The sequence below is a fragment of the Macrobrachium rosenbergii genome, chromosome 47 (assembly GCF_040412425.1).
Source record: "Macrobrachium rosenbergii isolate ZJJX-2024 chromosome 47, ASM4041242v1, whole genome shotgun sequence".
Lineage (NCBI taxonomy): Eukaryota > Metazoa > Arthropoda > Malacostraca > Decapoda > Palaemonidae > Macrobrachium > Macrobrachium rosenbergii.
The window spans coordinates 31,877,821-31,890,785 of record NC_089787.1 but is presented as its reverse complement, the minus strand read 5'-3'; the positions used below and the strand labels follow the sequence as shown (position 1 = coordinate 31,890,785).

The window sequence follows — 12,965 nt, the reverse complement described above, 5'->3', positions numbered from 1 at the left end:
TTTTTTGCTTCAGTATTTTATTTTCAGGTGTAAAGAATAGATAAATTACAGATAAAAGCTTTTTTTAATGTATTAAGAGTAACAAGGTTTGTTGTCGTCAACAAATACTGCAGTGGGTATCAGTAAAGTAACGGAAAATTCTTGGTGAATATTGGGTTGTGGCAGATTGAATTAACCCTAAAGGCATATCAGAATTCACAAGGGAAGTATTGCTACCAAGGTCTGATAAATTCACTTTGTTAAGTAAGCAGGAAAAGATGAAAGGCAGTTGAGCTTCACTTTGCTGGGTAAGTAGAAATATAGTAGGTAAAGGATGTTTGCGTGGCACTTACTCTGCTTGATAAGTAGGAAGAGACAAAGGGTGCATGAGTGTTGCTTATTCTTCAAACTTCGTCTTAACTGTTTAGATTGATTCGAAAAGTCTGTAAGAAAGTTGTTTTCCCCCCACCAGTAGCTGGGTGAAAAAGAGGTAATATTTTTCATAGAGGTGGGGTTTGTGTTTTAAGAAAAATGAGGCATGCTTGGTTAGGAAAGCATTGGGTATGGAAGTATCAGAGCAGAGGCCTTTACAATGGGCTAGGACATCTTGGAGAAAGGGTGTGGCTGAGGGTCTGGTCTTGATGGATGTTCAAACAGAAAGAGCACGGCACAGAAAAGAGTGTAGAGAATTCATTTCGTATCTGACCCTGTGAAGGAAAAAGCTGACATAAAAAATTTTTTATAATGACAGTAATGATAAGAATAATTTAGAAATATCAGCAACTGGTGGGAGAAAAGCTTTTATTTCTTTTTAACAATTTGTAGAAATGATTCACAATTATTCTCAACAGGTAAAAAAGCTGGACATCAATGATGGAGTTGAACTTGTCAGGCGTCTTGTTGGAAAGCAAGATAAGCTCAAAGTATGGAAACATCGGCTAAAAATAGCAGATTTGGCCATCCAGATATTTTTGGCTACATCAATTGTCAAGAACTATAGCCATGCTTTCGAGTAAGTGGATGTATTTTTTTATTGTTTGAATACTACATCCAGCTTACAACTGGGTTAGTGTTCCAACCATTGGGTTTATGTTCATGTGTGGGAAAGTCATACCAACTTCCATAGTGTATATAATAGTTTGCTTTATACTAAAAGTACTCAGGCTGGACATATCTCCTTTTATGTCTCATTATTCATCAGAAATCTTTGTATCATAACAACCCCACTAATTTTACAGTGCCTAATTTTTATGGAAGAGGTAATTCTGGTCACCCAATGCGTATCAGTCAAGGTTAAGTGGCCTCTATTCTGCATGCCCAGTCTTGCATATGACACCTACTTCGCTTTCACTTTCTGTGCCACAGTCATAGAGTCAGGCTAGTATTTTCCAAGGAACACCTATATCAGGTTATTCAAGTTGTGCTTTCATTTTTAAGTTTTAATTCCATCATGTTCGTTTTCTTGCTACCGTAGACATAGATAGGAGAACTATAGAATCAAATACTTTTTATGTAGATTTCAGGATTTAGTCAATGTGTTTCCAACGTAATATTTTTCATTGGATGTAAAGTTCAGGGTTGTTTTTGTCAGGTTTCTCATCTATTGGGCATTCAGAATTATATTTTCTCTTGGGGAAGTTCCATGGGTACTCTTGTCAGTATTATTGGCGAATAGAGTGATCGCTGCACATTGTTAAAATTCTTAATTCAAATATATCTGGCTGTCCAGTATGAGAAATAGTAAATGTTATGAGGATCAGGAATGTAGAAAAATGTTGGATAATCCAAAGCATTGAGGTATAAAGGAAGAAACAGTCAGTTGATCATATTGTTTTATTTCTTTCTTCTCGTATTGAAGAATAATTAGGGAGTTTCTTGACAATGAAAAGCTGAAGACATTCTGCCCTTTCTTTCAACACAACTGTAAATGGTTACCACTATCAGCTGGGAGATGGTTATGAGACTAAACGTTGGCTTTTGAAACTTTGTCCATTTCCTTGTGTCTCTTCACACCGCTGTTGAACTTCTTCAACTCTACCATTTCATCCATTGTTTAAAGAAAAAACCCTTGAGGCAAGCTATGCGAGTCTAGAGATAATAGTTTCGTGATTTGTTAACGCTTTGGTTTAATTATAAAATATTGTTATGTCACCAAAATCCAACTGTTGAGTCAGGGTGTAGTGTGTTCATAATTTTTTTTTGGGGGGGGGGATTTTCATCTTGTGATTTTATTGCAGATTTGAACCTTGATGTTTTATAGTTTTACTTGTTACAAATATACCATAATAAAGTAAAAGAACAACACCAAAATGAGTATTGTAACATGATATTGACTGTGTACAGAGTGAAATATTGCTTTGCACAGCCCTGTCTCATTGAAAGGGTTAAACTTCTCATTAAAGAAAACATTTCTGTGTAGTTGTCCCCTGGCAGTTTTTCTCTTGCATTATATAATCTGTTCAGTCATAGTTTTGTTTTGATTTTTTCAGCCTTGTGTTTCATGAATGGTGTAATGTGCAGGAAGCATTATCTGTTGAAGACACAGCCATCACAGCAACTATACGTAAATATATCCAGCTGTCTGAGTCATCGAAGCACCTGTATGCAATGGCAAGAGTATTACATGAAAAGGTATGAATGACAGTTTCGAGTTATTCGCTGTTTGTGTTTTATGATTTTTAACAAGACCAGCTGGGGAATGATTTCACATAGAGATCTGTTCTTGGTTCTGTGGTTGAGATGATGGTTATAAGGATCAGTACCATTCATATGTGTATTGAAGGTGTACTGACAATGTTTTTGTAGACTAATTTACTCTTATTGAGGTTGCCACTAACCATAATTAAGCATTAACATTAAAATTGTTTCAAGAAAGCCTTATGTATTGTGTAGTTTGGGTTAAGGGCTGTTTTTAGTGGTTAGATTTGCTTCCAGTTTTCTAATAACGTGTTCTTTTGTGCACTGTCACATTTGTTTTAATTACTGTAACTTTATAGATAATTCTTGACACTTGATGCTTTAAAGTGGGATGCTTCAAGAATTCTTCCCTAATATTTCAATTTTCATGAAACTGGAATTGATTGAAAAAGACCACAACACATTTGGAATTGATTGAGCAGGTGGAACAGACCATTTCCTTGTAATGTTATTGAAAACATAAAAAAAAATAAAGAAACCTATTTATATCTTGTAATGAGAGTTATTAATGAATAATGACTGCAGAAATACTCAAGCTTTCAGTTATTTGTCCATTTACAGACTCCTCTGGTGAAGTTATCTCCTGAAGGTTAACTTTATGTGTCACCTTATTGGGAAAATTAGAAGGAAAGCAATATTCAAACATCTTACTGATAATTTTCTCCTCCCAGCTAACGAACATATGTTTATCCACGGGAGGTGTACAGTATTTGAGTTGACGTATCCAGTGACTTGATATTCAGACTCATAGATTGGTTAGCAAAATTGCCATAATTTAACGTGACTGTACACTTTGCAGTAAGCTCAAGTGAAAGCAGATAGTAGGACTTCTAGAACCTAGCTACACAGTTTTCCCTCAGATAGAACTCATAAGGTATCAGCCATTGTAACACATCTATCCATACCACCCCAAGTCCTATCATTTGCCTACAATACATTACCCAGCCCTTCTCTCTATGCCACAATTAGCAATATGGTAGCAGTCTGTAAAACTCACTCATATCATTCCTTGCCAATGACTAACTTCTTAGACTTTTCAGATTCTCAAGAAAGGTTTGAAGTTTCAAAATAAACTATAAATTCAATGTACCCTGGGGTAAAGATAAGTTGACTTTAAATGAGGAATTGGATACCAGTTGTAACATCATCCTTTGAACTGGTAATATACACAAAGTTAATATGTAAGGTACCATACAAGCTCATTGTAGGGATAGAAATAACTAAATATACTCAAAATTTATCAAATATTTAAGTTCCCTATCTTGAATATATAGGTAATAAGTGTGTTTTCCTATAATCAAATTCAGTACTTTATATTTTATTTTAGTAACCAACGGGGAAGTACTGTAATAGCATTATTAGTATTAATAGTTTTACTACACTACGGGGCTTATTTATCTAATTAAATTTTTAAAAAATTGTATGATTGTTTTAAATTGAAGATGATGTATTGACCAAATTTCTTTTTATATCCATAACTTGATGTTTGACAAGCCATAGGTTGCATGTTAAAGGTAAAACCAGGCAGTTCTAGTAATATTTATGAAAGTTAGTGTTCTTGAATTTTAGATGAAAACATTAGTGACTTATATTAAGCGTTAAAGACCTTGGAAACTGTAGGTTATATAGTGCTACCATCCATGCATCCAGAGGTGAGACCTTATATCAGTCTTTCACTCATACAGTTAAAAGTTGGATACAAAAACCTCCAGTTCCGCTTTAGTAATGAATGTTATTTGTTGAGATTGGGCTATAGGTCCCATCTCAGCACTTAGTAATACTTTATATTTTGTAAAACCACAGTTGCATTTTAATAATGAATGTCATGTGTTGAGATGGGAATATAGGTATACAGTACTGTAATACCTTATATTTTTCTCGACCTCATTTTGAGTTTGGTTATTTGAAGACATTCCTTATTTGACATTAGTGAGAGAAATTTACATTTTATAAGATTTCAATAGCATCTCCTATTTTAATCATTGTTGACTACTATTGTGTCATTTTTTTATATATTTTCTGTCATTAGATGTATTTGTAGGATTGTTCTAGAATATCCATGAAGTCAGTGAATTGGTCACGTGAGGTTTTGATGTAACTAATCCTGACATAAACTATATTTTATGCTTATCCATGTATCACCCGCTTTGAAATTTTATTGCACACTTTTTGTGTATTTAATTCAAGAATTGAGTATATTTTGAAACCTTGCCATTATAGTTTTACATCTGTTTAGTGAGAATTATGATGAGAGTTCATGTTTCTTACACAGCTAATTCTAAATTTTACTTTATTTTCAGTCTGGTAGCTACTTGGCCTCTCTAGTCACAGAGCTGCTGATCCGAGCTCTTACCACAGATATGAACAGCTTGGAGGCTCTCAAACTGAAGGCTGAAAAGGCCAGTTTAAAGGAAGACCAGTTATATCTAGAACATCAGATGGCCACAGGTTTCATGGACCTAGGGGCAGTGTTTACACAACATAAGAATGTGGCAAGGGAATGTATTCTCACAGCTTTCAGTCTTCATCCAACTTCAGATCGCTTAATTCTTCTCAGCAATTATGTGAGTGAGCCATCACCTCCTCATTCACATGTAGGGGACTCCAGAGTTTGTAAAAACCCTTCATTGGAAGAGTTGCAGGGGGAGCACATGATGATGGGCTCACCAGTCACATCACTTTCCCCTTTGCCATCCTCTGACATGTATGCTCATTCTGAAGCTTTAAATGGAGTGAGCACCAGCAGCCCCCCTTCTGCTGTATCATACCCGTTCACCTCAGCTCCTTGTAATGATTCCAGTGATCAAGAAAACAGCAGGACTCCAGCATCAGTAGAACAAGTGAGAAGTTACAGAGACATGTGTCAAGAAGGAAAGAATGATGATGATGCTGTTCATGATAGTGTTATGGTCAGTGGACAGGAATTTGAAGAAAATCATGATATGGAATCTCATTGTGCTGAAGGTCTACAAGTAAATAATGATTCTGATAAGTATAATGTAAGCCGCTATTCCCCTTGTACCAGCCAACTTAAAGATCCTCCTCCAAAGGATCAGTGCACTGTAGATATAACCATTGACACGGGACAGGATGAGTTGTGTGTTATACGTAGGCAAGATTCTAAGGACTCTCAAATACCCAGTTTGAGTAGTGATGCTCAGGTGACAGAAAGTGTTGCGTTAAGTTATACCAAAGAAAGTGAAGTTGATAAATCAGAAATGTCAGGCACAGGCAGTGTTAGTGAAGATAATGTTCAGGCAGATACTAAAAGTAAGGAAGATATTGACTCTATGGACACATTTTACAAAAGTACTGAGAACTTTATTAAACAGTTGCGCGAAGAACCTCCAAAGAAGTCCCCAACTCAGACTTCGGGAGAAACTTACAAAAATTACGATATCCTAACACAGCCCAACCAAGTCCTTGATAGTCAGGAATTGGGCTTATCAAAAGAACTTTGTGATGACTTGGCAGTGGTGCTTAGTAGTCCCCGATGGCAGGTTCTGTCTTGGATGTTAGAGCGTCATGAGTTGCTAGGCATTTGTGAGAGATATTTGCACGATGCTGATAGTGCTAAGAACCTCACCAAAGAGTTAAAGTATCTTAACATTGATTACAATTTATTCAAGCACATGCCATCAGCAGAAGTAACAGAATTTACTGGGATTGAGAAAGGTTATGAACATTTCATTGAATATGAATCGGAGAGTGAGTATTCAGCAGGAGAATATCAGATGTCAGAGATCAAAGGGAACATGGACTCAGATATGTCAGAAATTGGAAGGAAAAAGAAGAGAAAAGACGATATCAAAAAGGCAAAACAGAGAAGCAAGATGTACGATTCTGATTCAGATTCTCATGGACAGTTAAAAGACTCTTCTCGGTACGCGGCGTCATACTCTGACTCAGAAGAGTCAGATGCGGATCCAAAGAATAAGACATTATTGCTAACAATGGATCATGATGGAAGTAGTAGAGTAGAAGGCAAGAGAGTGACTGCTGTTAGTAGTCAAGACAGGAGTAAACGAATTCGAATTGATGCTGGAACTGGCAAAATTAGACGTGATAGGATTGACATGGAACGAGGAAAGGTTAGACACGAGAGAAATTTGATGAACACTTTACGCCTGTTCAGACACAAAAAATATAAAGAACCAAAAGTTGAAAATAAGTTTGGTGTAATATCTAAATCTCCTGCTTGTTATGCTCCTCGTCTAAGTTCTCTCAATGTACACCCTAAAGTTGTATTGACAGAGCGAGACACATCTCTACAAATGATCACATTCAGAGTGGAGTTACAACTGTTATGGCAGGGTCAAAGAGACCAGCCCCAACTTGTAGTATTCCGTCTAGTCAGTCACGAGGATCTTGGATATATGCCGGATCATTAGTGGCACCCCCTAACTCAGCTAATAGTACACGGGCTGTAACTCCAATCTCTATTCCTCGTTCTTCTGCTGCCTCTGTGCAGTGTTATTTACGTAGCAAGGATGGCAAGGTACGTATGGCTCCTCTCAGTCGAGCCCTGCTTAACAATTCTAGACCAACAAATCCGGTTGGAGGAAATACAGAAAAGAAAGCACTGAACACACCTACTTCTGGCTACATGGATTCATACACTAAGTTCTTATTGCAAAGTAAAAAGTCAAGTGTAACTTTGGTCAGAAAAAATATGACTCTTGATGCTAGTCTAGACTATCTTGAAAAACAAGGTACAACTGTTACTTTTAAGTCACATAAAGGATCAAATACCCTTGCTTTAGCTACTGCTCAGAAAAATGTTTTAAATAGAATTATGTCCCCAGAAAATGCTTTATCAGCAATGCGTGACCGTTTCAATGAAAGGTTGCCAGTACGTGCTATTGCTATGCCAGTTAGCAACAATGTTCCCAATATGCCGACTGATAAAAGTAGCCCTGCTAATTTGAGTCGTGTCCTTCCTAAAGGTACTACTGTGGTCAGGAAGCCTAAAGCTGATGGTGCAGGTCCTAGTGGGCTTAATAATGGTGGAGGTCCAAGTGGTGGAGCAGTCAGTCCAAGGGCAGTTATAACTCGGCCTGGAGGATTTTCTGCAGTGGTCGCAAGACCCTCAGTCTCTGTCAGCAGTGCGTCTTTGCGCACTGGTAACTCTGTAATGTCAGTGAGAAATAGCTCTGCAACTATCCGCACTCCAGTGTCTCGTGGGGTGGTTGCATCTGGGAGTTCAGGGACTGCAGAAGCTACTGCAAGTAACAGCACACCATCATTGCCAGTGAATTCTTCAATTGTTACATCAGTCGCGGCAATTGGATCTGTAACTACTGCAATGCCGGCCCCTTTAGTCTCAGCCACGGTGGTAGGGAGTGTTCCCAGTACCAACAATCTTAGTTCCCCCATGGGAACACTAGGTGGTAGTAATGGCCAGCAGCCATGGGAAAATGCTCTTGATGAAAGTGTTAGTGACAGCTCACCTACTGAGTGTTCTGTTGCTCTAACACAAAACATGAGCAGTACCCGTGGGGCAACCACCTGCACCACCACCGTGGCCAGTCCTCCGGGGGACGTTCGGGCAGCAAGTATGTTAGAGACTCTATTGAGGGACCGTCCTATTCCAGCCAGCCCTCTCCAATCTCCATCTACAACTGCAACAACTACTATAACTGCTGCATTACCTCAGACTCTAACTTCAATAGTGGGTGGTACCAGTATTCCTATCACTGTGTCAGGTGAAGGTCAGGTAACAAGTGCAGTTATGGGAGCTTTAGCTAATACAGCCAACAGTGGTAATAGTGTCGTAATTGCCGGAGGCTCTAGTAATAACAGTGGTGTTATTGTAGCAAGTGGTGTGGTAGGTGGTGCAGCAGGCAGTGGGGTTGTGGTAGCTAGTGGAGGAGTTGTAGGCAACACTGGTGTAGTAACTGCAGGCAGTAGTGCTCTGGGTGGCGGTGATGGAAGTGCAGCTGTCCAGCAGGTTCTTGTTCCTGGACAACTTGTTCAGGTACACACTAGTGATGGCTCAACAGGCCTTGGAATTGTGCACTCATCCTCACTTGATTTAAGGCTTCCTGCTGGTACCAGAGTCATCAAGTCGAGCAGTGGACCAGTTAGAACTACAGCTAGTCAGCAACACCAGGTAATGGGAGTTATAAATCAAGCTGCTGGTAGGCAAGTTAATGTTTTACACAATGTGAAGATACTTCAAAATGTTCAGAATAGACAGATTGTGCGTACAGTTGTGGTTCCACATTCTGTGGCTGTACAAGGTCTTGGATCCCATCAGGCTTCTCACCTAAAGCCTCAACTGGTAGCTCTTAGTAGTCAAGGGACAAGCACTGCTACCTCTCCTACTGGGGGCACTGCAGAAGCTACTATTGTTCAAGCTCAAGGACCCGCTGGTACTGTAAGAGCAAAGATCCCATCATCTACAATTGTGCAAAAAGTTCTTGGCAGGGGTGGTCTTGTCATCCGAACTTTACGTCCTCAGACACCTGCAAATCAGGTGGCAGGGGAGGCATCGGCGTTTGAGGAAGGACTAGGAGCAAAGTTACAGCAGCAACAACAACAAACAGCTGATGAAGATAAAAGTACGGGAACCGGTACTACAACTGTGGTTGCCAGATTACCGCAAGACGAAGGTCTAGGAGAACGTCTCAGTCACTATCTCAAAACTGCACTTGTGAGCTCTACAAGTACTCAGAGTGTAGGAACTCAAACTCTTACTACTGCTGTAAAACCTTCTGCTGGCCAGTGTGTCAATCAAGTTGCCATGAATCATTTACGAGGTGGTAGCAGTGCTATTGTGTCATTGGGTGGAGGAGTTCAAGTTGGTGGACAGTCCAGCAGCGCAGCTTCAACTAGTCCTTCCCCTTCCTCCCAGCAGGCTGGTTTAACATCTCTTCCTCTAACTCCTACCAATGCTGTTAGCTCTGAAACTTTAGAGCAACTGAGAGAATTTGAGTCTGTTTTTGAGAAAGTTTCAAACAAGTCTGGTAAAGACACAGCTGAGGGGGAGGCTAGTGCTGAAAGCTATTCAGGTGCAACTATATCTTCAGAAGAGTCTATGATAGCAGCTCAGCTTTTAAGTATGGCCAATGATACTCCTGCAGTCACTACTTCTTCCAATTATGTGTATTCAGTTCCAGCAAGTATGTATGAAGCTGGTAGTACTAGGTTAACTGAAGGAACCTATATTACCATTCCCAGCACTACTCAGGCAGGTAGCACATTAATTCTTGTAAACCATAGTGGTGGTGGCACAGGTTTAGTCACAGTTGCTGGAGGTGTCCAAGGGCAACATCCTCCCTCTGCACCATCTCCAACTTTGTCATCAACATCTTCCCATTCCTCAATAGCTTCTTCGCCATCTTCCACCTCAAGTAAAAATAAAAAGCAACCACCAAAGCCAAAAGTTGTTCCTCCCACAACTCCTCCAGCAGTGACCAAGCCAAAGACTCCTCCACCACCCAAAACACCAGCACCAAAGCCTTCAGTAGCCAAGCCGCAAGTTGAAGAAAGTGATGAGACAAAGGCACGTATACAGGCAATTCTTGAGAAGTATAAACAAGATCTGGCCAAGACACCCCAGCCTCAGCCAGCACCTCGAAATAGGAAGAATTGCCCTCCACCAAAAAGTGATGGCAAATCTTCAAATAAAAAGAAAAGTGGAGTAAAGAAAGTTGAAGGAAGTGCTGGAAATAGCCCAGCTGTATCAGAAGGATCTATTGCAGGCTGCCCATCTCCCATTCCTTCGCCAGGTCCTGCCAGTGATAGTTCTGTGGGGTTAAGTGGGAACTCGACAGGTGTGGGAAGTATTCAGTACACCGGTCAAGGTTTAACATCTCAAGGAACTGGAACTACTGCGGGAACAATTATTTCAGAAGAAAAGATAAAGACTGAAAATAATATTAAAGTTGAAACAGGTCAAGAAGTGGTGGCAACAGCAGGGCCCCAATTATTGCAGGGTGTAATGGTTTCAAATGTAAAAGTTGAAGGTACCAGTGTAACTGGTACTACTGCTAATCTCCCTCAAAGTTTAGCCGGAGGCAGAGTGGTGCAACTTATACGACACGGGGGAAAGGTCACAGCTATCACAACTCGTCAACCTTTAAACAAAATCAAAACAAGTGGTCAGACTGGCCCACCGCCAAATGTTACCATTCAAGGTCGCATAAACATGAATGACCTTATGGAAAGTCACATTGCATCCCTTTTGACCGGGGGTACCCCAGCTATTACGCAAAGTCCAACTGTGGTGAGCAAAATCATACAGCAACAGGCAGCTGGGCATCCAACAGTTCAGCAAGTTGTGGTACAACCGTCATCAGCAGGTCCACAGGTTTTACAACAAGTTTCAGTCCAGCAGATTCCATCCACTCCAACAAAAGCTCATCAACAGCAACAAAAATGTGGTGTTATCCAGCAGCTGGCTAGTGGTGAGGAACTGTTAGGTCTGACGACACCACCTCGTTCCTTGCACGTAAATCTTCCTGCATTGTCCACAACGGTATTAAATGCTACAACCAGTGTGGCAAGTACAGTTACAGTTACAAATACTCAGACAATTGTCAATTCTCCTGTAATAATGAACACATCTGGAAGTACTTCAGGCCCCTCACCACTTTCAGTACCACCTTCCTCACCCTTGACTCCTCAGACCCATCCAGTCACATCTCCTAACCAGCCAGTATCTGCTTCGCCTCATACATTATCACCAGCGAATGAGCAGCCTCCAACACCCTCATCGTTTCAAATGGGAGAAGAAAGTAATAGTAGTGAACAAAGTGTCGGAGACGGAGCTGGACCATTGCCACCCTTTTTTACCTTAAAGTCATTTATTATGCAGCAACCGCAGCAAAAGCAGAGATCTCAGAGTCAGCAGTCCCAACAAGAACAACAAAGTGGTCATGACAAAAGTTTTTCCCCTGCCACTGCCAGCGAACAAAGCTTTACATCAACTGTGACACAGGCTGTGTCATCTGTTATCAACTCACCTGTAAATAAACCACAGCGTGGTAACCAAACACACGTTCATCTTCATCACAATCAGCATCCAAGAAAGTCTGCATCTGTCATTCGCACAGGTGGAACCTCTGGTCGAATTCTGGTTGGTGGCACAAGTGAAGGAAATGGAAAAAATGTAAGCCATAATGTGACATCTCCTTTGCTTAGTAGTGGAACGGGAGATACAAATGTCCCATTATCTCCAATGTCAGGACCATCTAGTCTGGAAAGCTCACCTGCTACAACGCAATCACGCATCCGTTTGGCATCTCGACCGCAAGACATGAGGAGCAGTTCAATTGATTCCTTAAAAAGTGATCTGAGTAAGTAACTGTCCTAACTGAAAACCTAAATTTGGTTGTTTTATATATTTTTTCTATGCCTTGGATAACTTAAAGACCAGGTAAGACCTTTAGACTTGTGTATGTTTTATTCTCATGTACTTTAAGCTTTCAGTATTGAAGCTAAGCACAGTGGTGTCTATTGTCTTTGTTGTTGTTCCTCAGTGTATTTTAGCTTGGAATTGTTCATATTTATTTTGTGTGATTGTGTTTGGTTTTGTTTGTAAGTTTTGTATGAGATGCCAGTTTTAAACCCGGGTCTTTTACTTAGTCCATGCATATAATAAGATCATCATAAGTGCAGTCATATTAGTTTGTGCTATTTAAAGTGATGGATAAAGGTCTTTGATCATGAAATGTTAGTGCCTTACATGGATTATATGTCCTTAAAATTGCAAAACCTGCTTGGCTAGAACTTTGCAATGATGTTAATTTTAGTATGGAGACATACATTATTTTTCCTTTAGTAACGTCAAAAGTTATGTCTTCGTAGACAGTTTTATTCTAAGTTGATAATTCTTAGAGATCAGGTTATATGATGTCATCAAGCAACCGTTATAGTGCCCTTAGAGAACTTGTATAGTGTGTTGTAGATTGCATGTTAGCAAACAAAAGCCTATGTTAATATTCATTCTCATAACCTAGAGTAGTAAGTTGGTAATTATATGTATTTTTAGAATTTTTTTTCATTTTTATTTATTGTTATTTTCATTTACAGTTCTGTATATTATGTAGCCTTGTTTTCCTTTTGAAATTGTCTCTCCTTTCATGTTGTATTCTTTTTCCCAGAAGAGTATTTTTTTTTTTTTTTTTTAGTTACAGGGAGAATTTTTTTTACATTGTAATATTATTTAGGAGCTTTATAAGGAAAACATTAAGTAAAAGAAGTTATATAGAAAGAGGATGGGCAATAATACTGTATGATTTAGAGATTATGCTCTGTTAACATCAAACAAAAGAGTGTATAGT

At 39.5% G+C, this 12,965-nt stretch overlaps 1 protein-coding gene across 1 annotated transcript in view; it reads left to right on the top strand.

Annotated features, from left to right (window-relative positions):
- LOC136830734 (serine-rich adhesin for platelets-like) overlaps positions 1-12,965 on the top strand; it is a 48,446-nt gene that overhangs the window by 13,520 nt on the left and 21,961 nt on the right. The window contains 4 exon segments of the mRNA XM_067090541.1: positions 831-991; positions 2,469-2,610; positions 4,977-6,936; positions 6,939-11,978. Coding sequence (XP_066946642.1) covers positions 831-991; positions 2,469-2,610; positions 4,977-6,936; positions 6,939-11,978 — 7,303 coding nt within the window.